We start from the raw sequence: 18,471 nt of genomic DNA on the forward strand, positions 1-18,471 counted from the left end.
TCCTTCACTCCACTTCCCCTGCCAACACCCACCCTGGGAAGAGAAAATAATAAAATAGATGGCAGTAAAAGCATTAATGAAGTCTTGCAAAATCTTTAATAGGAATCAAACTTCCCCAAGCCTTCACAGCCATATCACAAAAGTATTTCTATGAACTTCAAGAATTTTCTATTTCAGACGCCTCTAAACTCCGAGGCGGGGACAGTGGGGGGTGGGGGAGCTGGAGTCTCCAATCTAAATAGTGAATGTAGACAAACAAACTTACCTGCATGATATAGTTGCACTCCAGGAGCTGCATTTTTGGATTGAGGTTTAGTTTCATATACGTATATGTATCTTCAAATATTTTATCGTACAGAGTGAGGAATACAGTCGCCTCCTGTGCAGTGCGCTTCTTCAGCCACGCCTGCCGCAAAGAAACAGAACCTCAGTTTACCAAGGAGGTGAAACCCGGGAAGATGCTGAGCACACCCGCGCGGGCTTCATGTCCCCCACCTGCAATATTGCCCTCCAACTGAGTGCGGAGCTGCTAATATAGACCATGCCCATCCTGGAAACCGTGGCGGGAGAAGCGTTCTCAATATTGTGCACCTCGAATAGAAGCTTACAACTCGGGGCCATGGGGATGCGATCTCCGTTAGCTAGTGTGAGGGTTTTATTGTCGTCCAGCACAGAATTTAAGTTCTCGATCCAAATGGCATCCACAGGGCCATCTAAAATGAGGAAAATGTTTTCACCTGTGAATAATTAAAAGAGAAAATCACTTTTCACCTGCAAAGAATTACACATTGTGTTATTTAACTGGTGGGGGTAGGGGAGGAAGGTTCACAAAGGAGAGTTGACATGTACCTTTTTTAGCTTTTAACGTTTTTCTCCACAGAGTAGAAAAAATCCCATCTGTCCAGTCATTAGTAGCAGTGTCCAGTCTGCCAAACATCTGAGGCGCAGTAATTGCTTTGGGATTCATTCGCATCTCTCTATGAGGCCTCCCGCACTCAGTTAATGCCTTCATCAGGATTGTTATGACAGTTGTCTTCCCAGAACCACTGGGCCCCAGAGTCATCAAACCATGACGGACCAGAGATGTCTCGTATAACTGTGTAATGAGGCAATCAATTGAAAAATGTAACTAATGAGTCTCTTGCTGACATTCATAGAAGTAGCGTGCTGAAATTTAAACAGCTTTAAATAAGCTCTTAGTAAAGTAGCTAGTTCACTATTTAAAAGATGAAAAAATGCAAAAAAAAAAAAAGGGTTTCTTTTGCTTTACTAGATATGGATAGCAAATTAGTGCCACGTTATAAAACAATGGTAAGTGATAAAATTATGACAATGTGGAACTTGAATTCCATTTTGGAAATAATCCATTCAGGATCTCGTTTTTCGCTTCTCAAATTACTCTTCCTTGTGATTTGGGTTTACGGATACGTTTTTTTCCAGGCACAAGCTTTCTCTGCATTCAATGTGATGATGCCGCCCCCTGGTGATGGAACGCAGCAACACAAACCATCACGGTGAAGACCGGCTTGATTCCCCCTGCAAGTGATTTGTTCAGGCAGTGCTCCCAGGAAGAAACTGGTTAAGGGAGTGGGGGAAGTGGGACAGGCAAGAGAAGTCGGGCAGGGTGTGATTGAGGACAAAATCCTGTAGAGGGAAGCCTTAACACTGATCCTTCGGGGCACTCTGGAATGTTCCACCTGGAAGCAGGGGAGCTTGAATTTCCTGCTCCATCACCCAGCAGTCTTTAACTAAGGAGAGTTGGGTTGAGGGTGGGTGGGAAATAAATCCCAGGTACTGCCTGCTCTTTGTGCCTGCCAACCAAGTGGCTCCAGTTGTCCTGAAGGGAAGGGTGAATGTGGGCTATCAAAATCACACAGAGGGGCGCCTGGGTGGCTCAGTCCTTAAGCATCTGCCTTCGGCTCAGGTCATGATCCCAGAGTCTTGGAATCGAGCCCCGCATCGGGCTCCCTGCTCCGCGGGAAGCCTGCTTCTCCCTCTCCCACTCCCCCTGCTTGTGTTCCCTCTCTCGCTGTGTCTCTGTCAAATAAATAAATAAAATCTTAAAAAAAAATAAAATAAAATCACACAGAAGCGGGGGTAAAAGAGATTCAAGGAGACATGCTAAGAACGGGACAGTGTCTGTTACAACATCCTCTCTATTGTTTTCTTAATAAAAATAAGAAGTGAAAAGGTCACAGCTGATCAGAGGCAGATTTTAAGTTATTCTCCTAACATTTTAGGGAGAAATGTATTACTACTGTAACCTGTAGTTTAAAAGCAGCAGAGACTCAGCCCATCACATTATATTCAAGAATAACACTACTGACACTAAGTAACACCACCATATTCTAGTCCCCTACCCACTGAGATGACTAGGACTTTAGTATTCAATATAGTGTATACATATCACATAGAAAATTTTGAAAAATTTCCCAGAAATTTTTAAAAAAGTGTTTAATGGTTTTCCAGTCCCTGGATGATGAAAAATACCTAAACTGTTCCTCATATCCTTCCCTGTGAAAACTGGACATGTCTCAGACACTTACACTTCTTACAATCTGGCAAGAACAGTAAGTTAAAGTAAGAATTGTTATTTTTCAAATGCAGTGTTTAACACTCTCCACAACTTCAGCTCCCTCATTTCCAAACGCCCTGGAAAATACCCCTGAAAATCAGGCCCATAGAGATTTAATCCTGTCTCTCCTCCAACCCTTCTTGACTCTGCTGATAAACTGCCAGGTGGCTGTCATGAGGACGAAACATGATGGACAAAAAGACACCAAAAGACACAGGCAAAGGATTCAGATCTTAGTGCAGGTGAACTTGCCCGCACGCAGAGCGGAAGCCCAGAAGCTTTTCCAGTTTCCTCGGGCCCCAAGTCCATGGAGGTACCCAGCCATGGGGGTACTGCTGGCCTGGTACAAGCAGCCAGCAGGGCCATTCCATCTCTCCGGCTTTTTATAACCTACTGTCCCCTCCTAACTGTCCTTGAGATTCTGGTTACCACCCAACCTTCTCCCCAGGCTAGCTAACCTCAGTAAATTACTGCTTGTTCACTGCGAGGCCAGGTAAATCCGCACTATCTCTCGGACCCACCCATCGTCCTGAGGACTCTGCTTGCCAGGATGTGTTTCAATTTAGTTTCAACATTCACATTAAGTAAGACAAATACCCCGAGTTCTTCTCTTCAAATGGCGATCTTTGAACAACACGCACTTATTATTATCCTGATAAGAGAGTAAAGTGTCTTTACCTGCACAAGTTTGAGATTCCAGGGTGGGTGGTTAATCAAACCTTCTATTTGAACCTGGTTGGCTACGGCAGCCTGCAGCTCCATGTGGGTACTACTATCCAGTTGTAATCCCGGAAACAGGTCATTGATTAAGCTGAGGAACAGGGGTTCATCTTCGTCAACCTAAAATGGCAGAGAATAAATATGCTTCTTCAGTCAAAAACTAATTATGGGCCAGCTAAGCTCATAACACTTATCGCTGGATGCCCAGAAAATCACGTACTACTTCTCCTAACCAGACTTGTATCCTCTAGAACCAACTCCTAAACACCACCCCTGAATCCACATTACCTAGAGCATTGTAGCCAGAGCCCTTTGGCATTCAACGTTTTCTACAATCTACTGCTTCAAGGTTTGATCTCATTACTTTATCATATGAATGCTGTACTTCTCACAAACAGGTGTATGCATTAACCTTAAAAACACGATTCATAGTCCCAACCTCATGAAAATAGAATACTAATATTTCATTTAAATTAGGAAAATATCCATAACCCTACCTGCCTGGTTCATCCAACATTGACTGGAAAACTCCATCAGAGCAGTGTCCTGCCTTCCTTATAAGCCGTAGGTTTGAGTAAACTGACCCTAATCCTCATTTTCTCCGTCTTTAATATCTACATCACCCCCTTCCCAACTGCTGACCCCTTTTGATTTCTCCTTATTCCCTGGGACTCTTCTGATGCCTTCTGGAGTTCTTCTCTAGCAGTTTCAAGAATACATTATGGAGGGAGGCAGTGAGGTGTACTGGAAGGAGCAGAGGATTTGGCATCAGAAAGTCTTGCGGATTTTTGTTCCAGCTGCTCAACTGACCGTGATTGTGGGTGAGTCTTCCAGACTTGGTTTCCTCATAAGTAAAAGGGCAATAAACACACTAGCCATTCGTATCTCACCGAGTTGCTGAGAGGCGCAAACAAGACAAAACCCCTGAAAAAGCTTTATAATAGGAAGGAACTACATGCATGTCAGCTGTTAGCATCTGTAACTAGAACGGGAGCTTCCTGAGAACCACTTCTTCCTCAACCTTGTGCTCCCAGGGCACAGACACAATACATAACACATAGAAGCCCTTGAATAAATACCACGCAAACCTGTTCATCAGCTCGTTCAAGGAAGCTGGCTATAATCATGACAAGCATGAAAGCAGTGAGTAACTATAATCATCTTCCCAGCAAACTTTCAATGTGCTTTTGGACAATAGAAATGGTGTTGATATTTTGGGAGAGACACAGATAGCTAAAATAGGCTTAGACATATTCTGAGAAAGCAAAAGTTCCCGTGGTTCTCTGTGAATCCAGGAAACCGGGATTTTCATGTTTAGAGTTCATGTTACATTATGAGTAATGGTGGAAGGCTGGACTGAAATTTGGGGGCCGGAGCCCACTGATAAAGCCTGTTTTATGGCTCACTGCTGATAAGAGGTTGCATTTCCAGCCCATGCTGGGCATACAAGGACATGGGCTTTTTGCCTTCTGGAAGCATGCGGGTAGCTTCACATACCCGTTGTCCCTGTAATCATTAATGCTCACAGCTCAACCTGAGCCAACCCCGATGTATCAGCTAAGGAGGGGAAAAGCCAGGTTAGAATCTGGAAGGAGAAGGGAATTCGGAGAAGGGAAGGTACCAGCTTGGAAAGGTTCATGTCTCTCAGTCCTCTCATGACAGTGCTTAGCTCACTGTCTTCTGGTCTGGCTCTTTTTTGAGCTCCAAGTGTCCTCAAAACAGATAGAATATTTCTCAACCCAAAGTCATAATGAACCTAAAATGGGGAAAAAAAAAAAAGGTTGTTTCATTGAACAATCCTAAATGTAGACTCACACCGTATACACACAGGTAGATATTCTGATATGTACACAGTGCTGTTCCGAGGGGCTGAGCTGCAAAGTTCTATTAGCTCCAGTCTCTCACCTTTCCTTTGATTGCAAAATGACCATTCCATTGAATGGTTATTGGGAAGTTCACGCTTTATTTTTTTTAAGATTTTATTTATGTATTTGAGAGAGAGAGAGAGAGCAAGCACTAGCAGGGGGAAGAGCAGAGGGAGTGGCAGAGGGAGAAGCAGACTCCCTGCTGAGCAGGAAGCCCAACAAGGGGCTCTATCCCAGGATCCCTGGATCATGACCTGAGCTGAAGGCAGATGCTAACCATCTGAGCCACCCAGGGGCCCCATGGGAAGTTCACACTTTAAATATAGTTTGAGAATAACAGTGTGATACAGCCCATACAGCAGATTTAAATGAGTAACCAACAGGTTACACACTCTGTGATTCCATTTCCGTAACATTCTTGGAATAACAGAATTATAGAGAAGGAGGAGAGATAGGGGTTGCAAAGGGTTAGGGATTTGGAAGAAAGATGGGTGTGGCTATGTAGGGGTTGCATGAGGAAACCCTGCAGTGATAGAACAGTCCTGTATGTTGATTGTGGTGGAGGTTACGTGAATCTGCATATGTGACATAACTACATAGTACTACACACACACAAACACACACACAAAGTGCATGTATAGCTGGCAAGCTCTTAATAAACTCTGTGAATTGTACCGATGTGGGTTTTCTGGTTATGTTATTTGTTATTGTACTATAGTTACAAAATGTCAACATTGGGGCGCCTGGGTGGCTAAGTTGGTTAAGCGTCTGCCTTCGGCTCAGGTCATGATCTCAGGGTCCTGGGATCCAGTCCCACGTGGGGCTCCCCACTCAGTGGGGAGTCTACTTCTCCCTCTCCCTCTGCCCCTCCCACTTGTTTTCTCTCTCTCTCATTCAAATAAATAAATAAAATCTTGAAAAAAAAAAAGTCAACATTGCAGGAAACATGGTATACAGGACCTCCTGTATATTTCTTTGCAACTTCATTGAGACTCCATAATAATTTCAAACTAAAGAAAGGTTTTAAAAATACATTATATTTATTATAAATATATTTTACAATTATAAATATATTTTTATTTAAAATTATATATTTAGAATTATAAATATCTTTTAGAAAAGAGTTGAGATTTTTTTTAAACTCACTGATTAACATTTATCAAAGTAAAATTGCCAAGTAAAAAATCAAGTTCTACAGCTGGGGGATAAATAGATTTACAAAGTTACCTGTTTGGTAAGTTGCTCTTCACAGAGTTTGTAAAGAACATAAAACTTTTGAGCCAAGATAACATTTTCAAGAAAACCACAGCTTGCAAGTTTAACTCGCATAATGATCTGAAAATTAAGATTGTGAGATTTTTTTCAATAACGTTAGTGAAAAACAAGTAAAGAACATAAATTATATTATGTTTTTAAATCCTGGTGCCTACCTGTCTATCAGGAACCATCATAGCAACAGTTCTAAATTGAATTTTTAAGTTTTCTGGTAGTTCCTGGCGCCCAGCGTATCCAGGGTTCTAAAAATTAAAATTGATTTAAATTAGTGATATAATTTTCATTTCATGAATACAAATACATTCAAATTCCCAGTTCATATTCTAAGGTGGTATTGAAAAACATTAGATTCATAAAACATCCCTCCTTTCTCAAAAATATGTATTGGACCATCCATATTTTTTAAGGTCATATCACTCCCTCCTACATATTTCTATTTTCATTATACTAACAAAGTGATACACACACACACATACACAGCACTTTTTGTAACAAAAATTAAGCATCGATGTATCTGTTGGTTAGATAATAGAAAAGAAAAGAAAGATGCATAAATACCAGGATCATTATGGTCTAAAATAGGTTATTGAAAGCGGAAGAAAATTCAGGATTTTATACTGATCGTTACTTAGGTAATTCTTTGTTTTATCTTTTCCATTATTCTCTGCAGTCAGAATGATAGACTTCTCTGGCTGACCATTAAAAAAAAAACCCACAGGGGTGAGGGGAAATAAAGACAGGAATGATGAGAAAAATAGTAAAAAGGACAAACGTAGAAGTGGAAAGGAAGCTAAGGACTCACAAGTAGCAATGGTTGAGGACAGTCAAGACCCAAAAGCTCCAAGGGAGAGATGAGGGGTTCAAAGACTAGTAAGGCAAAGAGGGCTCAGTTATTTTTGGAAACTTTCAGTCCCTGAGCATTTCTTGGGCACTCTCCACAGGCCAGATACCTTGCTCAGTGCTGGGAATACAGAGGTGGCTAGTTGCCCTTCATTGCTCCTTCTTTTCTCTTTTCTCAGTCACAGGACCCCAGTTGCAAACTGGGTGTATCATCACCCAGATTAAAAACTACACTTCCCAGCCTGCCTTGCAGCTGGTGTGATTAAATTTGACACCATGAGATGCAAAGGAGCACACAGTGTCTTTGCTGCTTGTTTGAAGAGAGTTGATTCAATCAATTGGCTGCAGCAAAACAGATGCTTCTATAGCATGTTGGGTCTTAAGGTAAATTGAAGATGGAAATCATGATGGTGTAGAAACACAGGAGGATCGTAAGAGAAGAAATCTTTATGTATTAAGACACTATTTTTCATGTTTCAGTTATTTACAGCCTAATGCAATATCTAATTGATATTTCCAATATTATTCTTAATCCAAGGAGACTTTCTTCTTTTAAATTGTTCTAAACCACAGTATCACACAATAAATTCATTCATCACATTTCCTGAGTTATAACTGATCACTTCTGGATTATTATTATTTACCCCCAACGGTTTTGCTTAGGTTTGCTTACAAATAAAGCTTATCAGAAAACTTCCTGATTTTGCTTTCTATAATTTATCTTTGCCCACTGAGACACATAAAATTCAGATTATGTTGTGTTATCTTGCATCATAGAGATTTAACTATATAGAGAATATATAAAAACATGTGACATGAGAGAGAGATAAATCTTTGAGGTTTTAAGTCACTGAGATTTGGGGATTGTTACTGTAGCTAGCCTACTGGATACAATATGGAAAACATTTAGCCCCCCACCTTACACATAACAAGTGCTCACTAAACAGTCCCTAGTATTATCATTAACCTATTACTATTTTATCTTCTCTCTAGGCTATTTTTACTACTTAAAAACATCATATGATAAGAGAGAATCACTCATGACCTCTGAATGTCTATCTTTTACTAACTAATATATGCTTTGTTTTATTTAAGTCTATAGCAATTAAACCAATCACATTGCATTTAAAGACGAAGTTCTCACCATTGTTAGGAAGATTCCAAATTCTGGATTCAAATCAACACAATCACCATCAGAAAAAATGAACTGTTTTTTTCTCTCTTTTCTTGCTGTCAAAACAATATAAATCTGTTGGGCTGCCACTGATAATACAGGCAATTCAATTCTGTTAAACTCATCAAAACAGCCCCAAGAACCGGACTGTGCAAGACCTGGCAGGAAAAAGTTAATTTGAAAAGTTTTACTTTGTAATATACCTGCTACCAAGTAGAAGAATCACTTCTCTAAAGTGCTCTCAAACAATTATATATTGAAATACAGCTTATATAAAGTGTCAAATCTGGCTGTTTGTAAAGACATGCCTAATTCCAGTGACATCGAGAGGTTTAAGTATTTGTACATCATCCTGGAAATAATGAAAATAGTGCACTGCCAAAATCAAAGTATAGACACGTCATTACGCCCAGTGATGCCAGACGATGATAAATTTTGTTTCAGTTTGGAAGCGCTGCTTCCAGTGGGAATGGGGGCTGAAAGAGCCATAATGGTTGGGGAGACTGACATAATGAAACCCACAAAAATATGTGGGTCAGATCACCCTGTTTCTTTCCTGTTGCAATGAAAGACATGTGCGGATGCTAGGTGAGACAGAAAATGGTCAAAGGGATTTTTATTCCTTACAAACTCAATACAAAGAAAGACTTCAGTAATTATGAAGAACATTGCTCCTGTCTTATTTCTAAGTATGAAAACCTTCATTATCTTCAGCTACATGAAATGTTCTTTTTCCTTTTATGATTGCCGCTTCCCCCCAACCCCCCCGGCCGTTTTTCTTTCCTTTCCTTTGGGAATTTTCATTACACAGATTTTGGAACTTTTGTATCTATCCCTGTGACCTTTAGGCTTTTCTGTCAAACTTCCCATTTTTCTCTACAATGTATTTAGTCTCTTGGCTCGATTATTTAACTCAAAAGAGGTTTTTAATTCAGTAATTTATTTATTATTCCAATGGTTATTTTTTTCATGGCAACCAATTTTTTTTCCAATCGGTTGTATGTTATGAATTCTTGAATCCCTCTGAAGCTACTGATTTCATTTACTGTTTTCCCGTTTCCTCTATTAATCTGTTTAGTGATCAGCAGGTCTCTTAGCTGTTTGGGGTCCCTCCTGAATTTCTTCAAATCTGTTTTTGAGACTTTCTTATCTCTGTATATGTGCATATTGCCTCATCCCACTTACCAATTCCTGTTTGCAGGATGCATGCCTGCCCCCGGTGATTTGGGGGAAGGAATGAGAGAAGCAGGAGAGCTTCCCCTCGGGGTCTGGAGTTTTACCTTCTGACCTGGTGCACTGCTTGCCTCTGGGCACAAGCCCCCACCAGAGGTTTATCTTTGACAGGACTCCCACTTCAGAGAGCTGAGTTACAACTTTTGTACAGAGGAAAGATACTGGACAGAGCCACTTCCTTTTCTTTTTCTGTGCCGTCTGTAATCATTTTGTCAGTTTGGGATTTACGTTGTGCTCTAGTCTGCTGCTCTCACCCATTCCCAACCTTCAGGCTAGGAGTCATCTACAGAAGAATCCTTCTCTCTGATGAAGGAAGTAATTTTCAGGGTTCAAAATGGTTTAAGCGGCAATTATAAAGAATAATTTAATGAATACCCATGCACCTACCTATCAAACCTTAACAATTTGCTTCAGATTTCATGCTAAAGAATAAAATATTAAAACTACAGTTCAAATCCACATATGTTTCTCTGGGATCCACACTCCCTCCTTCTCCAGAGGTAGCCTGTATCCTGAATTCAATGCCAGGGGTTCCAGGCATGCTTTAAACAACTGCCCTTTTGCATGTATTCATGAACACTGTACATTTTGCTTATTCAAGATTTGTATGTGTGTATCTATCTATAAAACACTATATATATACTCCTGAAATTTGATTTCTTTGCTCAACATTCTTTTTCTGAGATTTATCTAAGCTGATACACATAAATCTAATTCACTATCTTAAAAGACTATACTGTACATTAATAGTCACCTTGCAGGCAATACAATAGCACTAAATTCATATCTTTCAATAGTTACCTGGAGTGTAAATGGGCTAAATGCCCCAATCAAAAGACACAGGCTATCAGACTGGATTAAAAAACAAGAACCATCGATATGCTGTCTGCAAGACCCTCATTTTAGACCCAAAGAAACCCCCAGATTGAAAGTGAGGGGGTGGAAAACAATTTACCATGCTAATGGACACCAAAAGAAAGCTGGGGTGGCAATCCTTATATCAGACAAATTAGATTTTAAGCCAAAGACTGTAATAAGAGATGAGGAAGGACACTATATCCTACTTAAAGGGTCTATCCAACAAGAAGATCTAACAATTGTAAATATCTATGCCCCGAACATGGGAGCAGCCAATTATATGAGGCAATTAATAACAAAAGCGAAGAAACACATCAACAACAATACAATAATAGTGGGGGACTTTAACACCCCCCTGACTGAAATGGACAGATCATCTAAGCAAAAGATCAACAAGGAAATAAAGACTTTAAATGACACACTGGACCAAATGGACTTCACAGAGATATTCAGAACACTCCATCCCAAAGCAATGGAATACACATTCTTCTCTAGTGCCCATGGAACATTCTCCAGAATAGATAACATCCTAGGTCACAAATCGGGTCTCAATCAGTACCAAAAGATTGGGATCATTCCCTGCATATTTTCAGACCACAATGCTTTGAAACTAGAACTCAATCACAAGAGGAAAGTCGGAAAGAACTCAAATACATGGAGGCTAAAGAGCATCCTACTAAAGAATGAATGGGTCAACCAGGAAATTAAAGAAGAACTAAAAAAATTCATGGAAACAAATGAAAATGGAAACGCAACTGTTCAGAATCTTTGGGATGCAGCAAAGGCAGTCCTGAGAGGAAAGTATATAGCAATACAAGCCTTTCTCAAGAAACAAGAAAGGTCTCAAATACACAACCTAACCCTACACCTAAAGGAGCTAGAGAAAGAACAGCAAATAAAACCTAAACCCAGCAGGAGAAGAGAAATAATAAAGATCAGAGCAGAAATCAATGAAATAGAAACCAAAAGAACAGTAGAACAGATCAATGAAACTAGGAGTTGGTTCTTTGAAAGAATTAACAAGATTGATAAACCCCTGGCCAGACTTATCAAAAAGAAGAGAAATGACCCAAATCAACAAAATCATGAATGAAAGTGGAGAGATCCCAACCAACACCAAAGAAATACAAACAATTATAAGAACATATTATGTGCAACTCTATGCCAGCAAGTTAGATCACCTGGAAGAAATGGATGCATTCCTAGAGATGTATCAACCACCAAAACTGAACCAGGAAGAAATAGAAAACTTGAATAGACCTATACCACTAAGGAAATTGAAGCAGTCACCAAAAATCTCCCAACAAACAAAAGCCCAGGGGCAGATGGCTTCCCAGGGGAATTCTACCAAACATTTCAAGAAGAATTAATACCTATTTTCCTGAAACTGTTCCAAAAAATAGAAATGGAAGGAAAACTTCAGAACTCATTTTATGAGGCCACTATTACCTTGATCCCCAAACCAGACAAAGAACCCATCAAAAAGGAGAATTACAGACCAATATCCTTGATGAACATGGATGCAAATATTCTCACCAAAATACTAGCCACTAGGATCCAACAGTACATTAAAAGGATTATTCACCACGACCAAGTGGGATTTATCCCGGGGCTGCAAGGCTGGTTCAACATCTGCAAATCAATCAACGTGATACAATACATTAACAAAAGAAAGAACAAGGATCATATGATCCTCTCAATAGATGCAGAAAAAGCATTTGACAAAGTACAGCATCCTTTCTTGATCAAAACTCTTCAGGGTATAGGGATAGAGGGTACATACCTCAATATCATAAAAGCCATCTATGAAAAACCCACAGCAAATATCATTCTCAATGGGGAAAAACTAAGAGTTTTCCCCCTAAGGTCAGGAATGCAGCAGGGATGTCCAGTATCACCACTGCTATTCAACATGGTATTAGAAGTCCTAGCCACAGCAATCAGACAACAAAAAGAAATCAAAGGCATCCAAATCAGCAAAGAAGAAGTCAAACTCTCACTCTTGGCAGATGATATGATACTTTATGTGGAAAACCCAAAAGACTCCACCCCAAAACTGCTAGAACTCATACAGGAATTCAGTAAAGTAGCAGGATATAAAATCAATGCACAGAAATCAGTGGCATTCCTATACACCAACAACAAGACAGAAAAGAGACAAATCAAGGAGTCAATCCCATTTACAATTGCACCCAAAACCATAAGATACCTAGGAATAAATTTAACCAAACAGACAAAGGACCTGTACTCAGAAAACTATAAAATACTCATGAAAGAAATTGAAGAAGACACAAAAAAATGGAAAAACGTTCCATGCTCATGGATTCTAAGAACAAACATTGTGAAGATGTCAATGCTACCTAGACAATCTACACATTCAATGCAATCCCCATCAAAATACCATCCACTTTTCTCAAAGAAATGGAACAAATAATCCTAAATTTTGTATGGAATCAGAAAAGACCCCACATAGCCAGAGGAATGTTGAAAAAGAAAAGCAAAGCTGGCAGCATCACAATTCCGGACTTCCAGCTCTATTACAAAGCTGTCATCATCAAGACAGTATGGTACTGGCACAAAAACAGACACATAGATCAATGGAACAGAATCAAGAGCCCAGAAATGGACCCTCAACTCTATGGTCAACTCATCTTTGACAAAGCAGGAAAGAATGTCCAATGGAAAAAAGACAGTCTCTTCAACAAATGGTGTTGGGAAAATTGGATAGCCACATGCAGAAGCATGAAACTGGACCATTTCCTTACACCACACACTAAAATAGACTCCAAATGGTTGAAAGACCTAAACGTGAGACAGGAGTCCATCCAAATCCTAAAGGAGAACACAGGCAGCAACGTCTTCGACCTCAGCCGCAGCAACTTCTTCCTAGAAACATCTCCAAAGGCAAGGGAAGCCAGGGCAAAAATGAACTATTGGGATTTCATCAAGATAAAAAGCTTTTGCACGGCAAAAGAAACAGTCCACAAAACCAAAAGACAACCGACAGAATGGGAGAAGATATTTGCAAATGACATATCAGTTAAAGGGCTAGTATCCAAAATCTATAAAGAACTTCTTAAACTCAACACCCAAAGAACAAATGATCCAATCAAGAAATGGGCAGAAGACATGAACAGACATTTTTCCAAAGAAGACATCCAAATGGCCAACAGGCACATGAAAAAGTGCTCAACATCGCTGGGCATCAGGGAAATCCAAATCAAAACCTCAATGAGATACCACCTCACACCCGTCAGAATGGCTAAAATTAACAAGTCAGGAAATGACAGATGTTGGCAGGGATGTGGAGAAAGGGGAGCCCTCCTACACTGTTGGTGGGAATGCAAGCTGGTGCAACCACTCTGGAAAACAATATGGAGGTTCCTCAAAAAGTTGAAAATAGAGTTACCATACGATCCAGCAATTGCACTACTGGGTATTTACCCCAAAGATACAAATGTAGAGATCCAAAGGGGTACATGCACCCCGATGTCTATAGCAGCAACGTCCACAATAGCCAAACTGTGGAAAGAGCCAAGATGTCCAACAACAGATGAATGGATAAAGATGTGGTATATATATATACAATGGAATATTATGCAGCCATCAAAAGGAATGAGATCTTGCCATTTGCAATGACAAGGATGGAACTGGAGGGTGTTATGCTGAGTGAAATAAGTCAATCAGAGAAAGACATGTATCATATCACCTCACTGATATGAGGAATTCTTAATCTCAGGAAACAAACTGAGGGTTGCTGCAGTGGGGGTGGGGTGGGACGGATGGGGTGGCTGGGTGATAGACATTGGGGAGGGTATGTGCTATGGTGAGCACTGTGAATTGTGCAAGACTGTTGAATCACAGATCTGTACCTCTGAAACAAATAATGCAATATATGTTAAGAAAAAAAAAAAGAAGACGACGATAGCAGGAGGGGAAGAATGAAGGGGGGTGGAATCAGAGGGGGAGACGAACCATGAGAGACGATGGACTCTGAAAACCAAACTGAGGGTTCTAGAGGGGAGGGCGGTGGGGGGATGGGTTAGCCTGGTGATGGGTATTAAAGAGGGCACGTTCTGCATGGAGCACTGGGTGTTATGCACAAACAATGAATCATGGAACACTACATCAAAAACTAAAATGATGTAATGTATGGTGATTAACATAACAATAAAAAAATTTAAAGGGAAAGAAAAAAAGACTATACAGTATTCCACTGCATAAATATACAGTTTAAAAATTCATTCTACTTTCAATGGATATTTGTTTGCTCCTGATAATTTGCTATAACAATGTATGAGTTCATGTCTTCTTACAACTTGTGAGAGGAGTGGAAATTTTGGGTCAAAAGAGAGTATCTTCAGAACATTTACCACCTGTTGCCAGGCTGTTCTCAGAAGCAGCTCTACCAATTTACACACAGGTAGGAAGTAATAACAGCTATAATTTCTACACATCCTTACCAACAGTGGTTTTGCCAGACTTTTCCATTTTTGCCAATCTGGCAGGAGTGAGACTGGCATCTCATTATTGTTTTATTTTGGGTTTCTTAATGATTGGAAGAAAATCTTTTTTAATGCTGGATATTAATTTTTTTGTTAGCTATACATGTCAAAATATCTTCTCCCACTCTATAGCTTATGTTTTGTTCTCTTTCTTAATTGGAGAAATATCACACAAGGACTGTGTATTCATATATATATAAATGTAGATATAATATATATGACTGTGTATTCATATATATATTTCAGATATTATGTACATATGTTAAAGGTGAGAGCTGGATGTGAATTCTCAGGATATCTATTACAGGGATATTCTCATATCATATTTAAAGGAAGGGCTGCATGGGTGGCTCATGATTTTAATACAAGGAAGCTCCAATGAACTTCTCCCCTACCGTACCCCCTTTCTTCCCTCCCAGAGGGAGGGACTGCTAGTCTGAACTTTGTGACAATCATCCTCTTGCTTTGCTTTGCTTTCTTACTATTTCTGTATACATATCTAAATGATATATATTTTTAGTTTTACCTATTTTTTAATTTAAATAAATTTAATCATACTATATGTGTTTTTGTGAGACTAGTTTCCTTCACTCTATATCTGTGAGGCTGTTCTATGTCAATGCATCGTCTTGTAGTTACTCATTTTCATTGCTTCCACAGCGCTGTTATACACAATTTCATATATATATACATTATGTTTTTCCTTCCTATATATATAATATATAAATTATATTTTCCCAATTGATGTATTTAGGCATCCACTCCACTGTAGAGGACACTAGAGTTGTTTCCAGTTGTTTGTTGTTTTAAGCAATGCTGCAGTGAACATCTACACACAGACCCCAGTGCATGAGTGTCATTTCTCTGACTATAGACCAGGAGGTGGGATAGATGAAAATACACATGGTGTGGTTTTTTCCAAGCAACTTTTTTACTCCTACCAGTAGCTGATGATTGTTTCTGTTATGCTATACCGTGCCAATGGTCAAAAATGTCACACTTAAATTTTTTCAATCTGGTGTGTACAAAATGGAATCTCTTTATAATATGTAATTCTTCAATTGCTGGTGACTTGATTTTCTTCATTCATGAAATGCATATTCAAGACTTTTTCTCTGTTTTCTATTGGGTTATCTTTCTCTCATTCATTCGTGGGCATTACTCATGTATTTGTGATCCTAATCCTTTGTAGGTAACATAGGTTGCTAATGCCTTTCCAAATTTCTGGCATGGCTTTCCTCTCTTTGGTATCCACCGATGAACAGAAGTTTTTAATTGAGGGTAAGCCATGTAACAATCTTTACTTTATGGCTTGTGATTTTTGTATTAAAAATCCCTTTCTCTGAGAACAAAGATATTTTCATTTATTACCTTCTAAAAACTGTATGGTTTTGCCCACCACATTTAGGTGTTTAATCCCCAGAACTGATTTTTATATATGGTGTAGGCATCCAATTTTTATGTGTGTAGGGATCTGATTTCCGTTGTTAAATATTAATCATCTCTTGTCCCAGAATGATTTATAGTAAAGTCTATCTCTTCATCACTGATTTACAATACCATCTTTGCCATATGTCAAATGTCCTTGGCCCATTTTTGCATTCTCTATTATATTCCACTGGTCCATTTATCAATCCCTGCACCAATACCACCATCTCTAAATTCTGTTCTGAATGATATCTTTTGTTTCAAATGGGATTTAATTCAGGAAGGGAAGCCACATGTGTCATGGGTTTGCTATCTTGATCTTATCCCCTCCACCACTGTTTCAGGCAATAATAAATTGATTTCATTTTCACAATCCAATACACATTCAATTCATGGACTAAAATGCCAGCAATAGCACTGAACCATATGAAATTGATGACATCTAGCCATTTTGACCCAGAAAAATGGCAATATCATATGCACCAACCTATACACATTTTAGTGATGTGGAATAATATCCCTTTAGGTTAATATCAGAAAATAATGTTAAAGAGCAATAAAAATACATTCACCAACAATGATTTCACAGTGTTTGACACTTGCCTTTAAAAATCCGTCCTAGCCCTCGGAAATCCATTTGATCTGAGCAGTTAAACACGACCACGTATTTCCCCAAACATCTTCCCATGTCTTTCGTAGTTTCTGTTTTGCCAGTGCCCGCAGGTCCTGCTGGAGCACCACCCATGTTCATTCCCAAAGCCTGCGCTAAAGTGATATAGCATCTGCAAATGGGAATCAGAGAAAGCACCAGGAGTGTGGGAGAACACATTACTGCCCCAAAGCACAAGCCAGAGTTGGATGTGACTGGAATGTGCCTGTTTATTTGAGAATTTGAGCCAACCATGTAAAAGAGGCTAGAGTACTTGATATTCACTAGAGGTAGTACAGTGATTGCAAACATTTCTTGAGACAAGTTTCTAAACTCCTCAACCCTGACTTAAAACCTTCAGGCCTTCCTTGAGCTGTGGTCAGGATAAGTCATAAGTCAGGGAACCATATAAGCCGGGGTATACTGGCAGATGGGGAACAACTGGCCCTCCAGGAAAAATAAATAAATAAATCTGATTTTCATGTTTGCCAATTGCAGTGGTATGAATACTTCCACTAGGGCTCATGACAAGCTACTGATGTGATATCACAAAACTGGGAAGAGATGCATACAGTTGACTCTCAAAAGCTGGTATAAGGGTGCCTGGGTGGCTCAGTTAGTTAAGCATCTGCCTTCGGCTCAGGTTATGATCCCAGGGCCCTGGGATCGAGTCCCATGTCAGGCTCCCTGCTCAGTGGGGAGTCTGCTTCTCCCTCTGACCCTACCCCTCTCATGCTCTCTCTCTCTCATTCTCTCTCTCCCAAATAAATAAATAAAATATTTAAAAAAAAAAAAAGCTGGTACGAGTCAACTCCAGGACACCATTGCAAATAAATCATTTTACTACGAAATTTTTCACTCATTGAGGTAAGTATAAAGAACAATATAATGAATCTTCTTGTATCCATGATCCAGCTTAAGTGATATGTGTTTCAGATCTAAGTAAAACTTAGTGAAGCTTCCTGAGACATGAAGATTTATATGCAAACCTCAGTGGAAGAGGAAACTCCTGGACACGTTTATGCTACAGTGGTACTGGGCATACAGAAGGAGGCTGGATGAATCAAGAGACTAAAAACATAATACCTGCAGGCAGCCCTATTTAAAGGAACAACAGAATTAATCATTCTATGACCCAGTTTAAGTTAAGCCTATAAGTACTTATTGAGCATCTTCTATGTACAGCATATTGAACTAGGTGCTGTGGGATACGTAGAGATGAAAAAGGCCCAGTTCTCTCTGATGTCACATACTGGAAAGAACTGTGAGGAGATTGGCCATTGCCTGTTTATTCATACTGGGCCAAGAAACTTGACTTTAGGTATCCATTTCTACATTTGGAAAACCAG

The 18,471-nt window shown here is 39.6% G+C and overlaps 1 protein-coding gene across 1 annotated transcript in view; it reads right to left on the reverse strand.

Annotated features, from left to right (window-relative positions):
• The window catches only part of DNAH8 (dynein axonemal heavy chain 8), a 395,922-nt gene that overhangs the window by 194,197 nt on the left and 183,254 nt on the right, over positions 1 to 18,471 (reverse strand). The window contains exons 43-51 of the mRNA XM_088024365.1: positions 17,077 to 17,255; positions 8,420 to 8,607; positions 6,591 to 6,677; positions 6,388 to 6,495; positions 4,917 to 5,051; positions 3,254 to 3,415; positions 850 to 1,096; positions 496 to 737; positions 266 to 406 (exon numbers count right to left, since the gene is read on the reverse strand). Of these exons, the coding sequence (XP_087880491.1) occupies positions 266 to 406; positions 496 to 737; positions 850 to 1,096; positions 3,254 to 3,415; positions 4,917 to 5,051; positions 6,388 to 6,495; positions 6,591 to 6,677; positions 8,420 to 8,607; positions 17,077 to 17,255 (1,489 nt within the window). The remainder of the gene's footprint in view (positions 1 to 265; positions 407 to 495; positions 738 to 849; positions 1,097 to 3,253; positions 3,416 to 4,916; positions 5,052 to 6,387; positions 6,496 to 6,590; positions 6,678 to 8,419; positions 8,608 to 17,076; positions 17,256 to 18,471) is intronic.

This window comes from Eumetopias jubatus, unplaced genomic scaffold, assembly GCF_037043125.1.
Source record: "Eumetopias jubatus isolate StellerSeaLion01/CBP00866 unplaced genomic scaffold, mEumJub1_p1.0 scaffold_6, whole genome shotgun sequence".
Taxonomy (NCBI): Eukaryota; Metazoa; Chordata; class Mammalia; order Carnivora; family Otariidae; genus Eumetopias; species Eumetopias jubatus.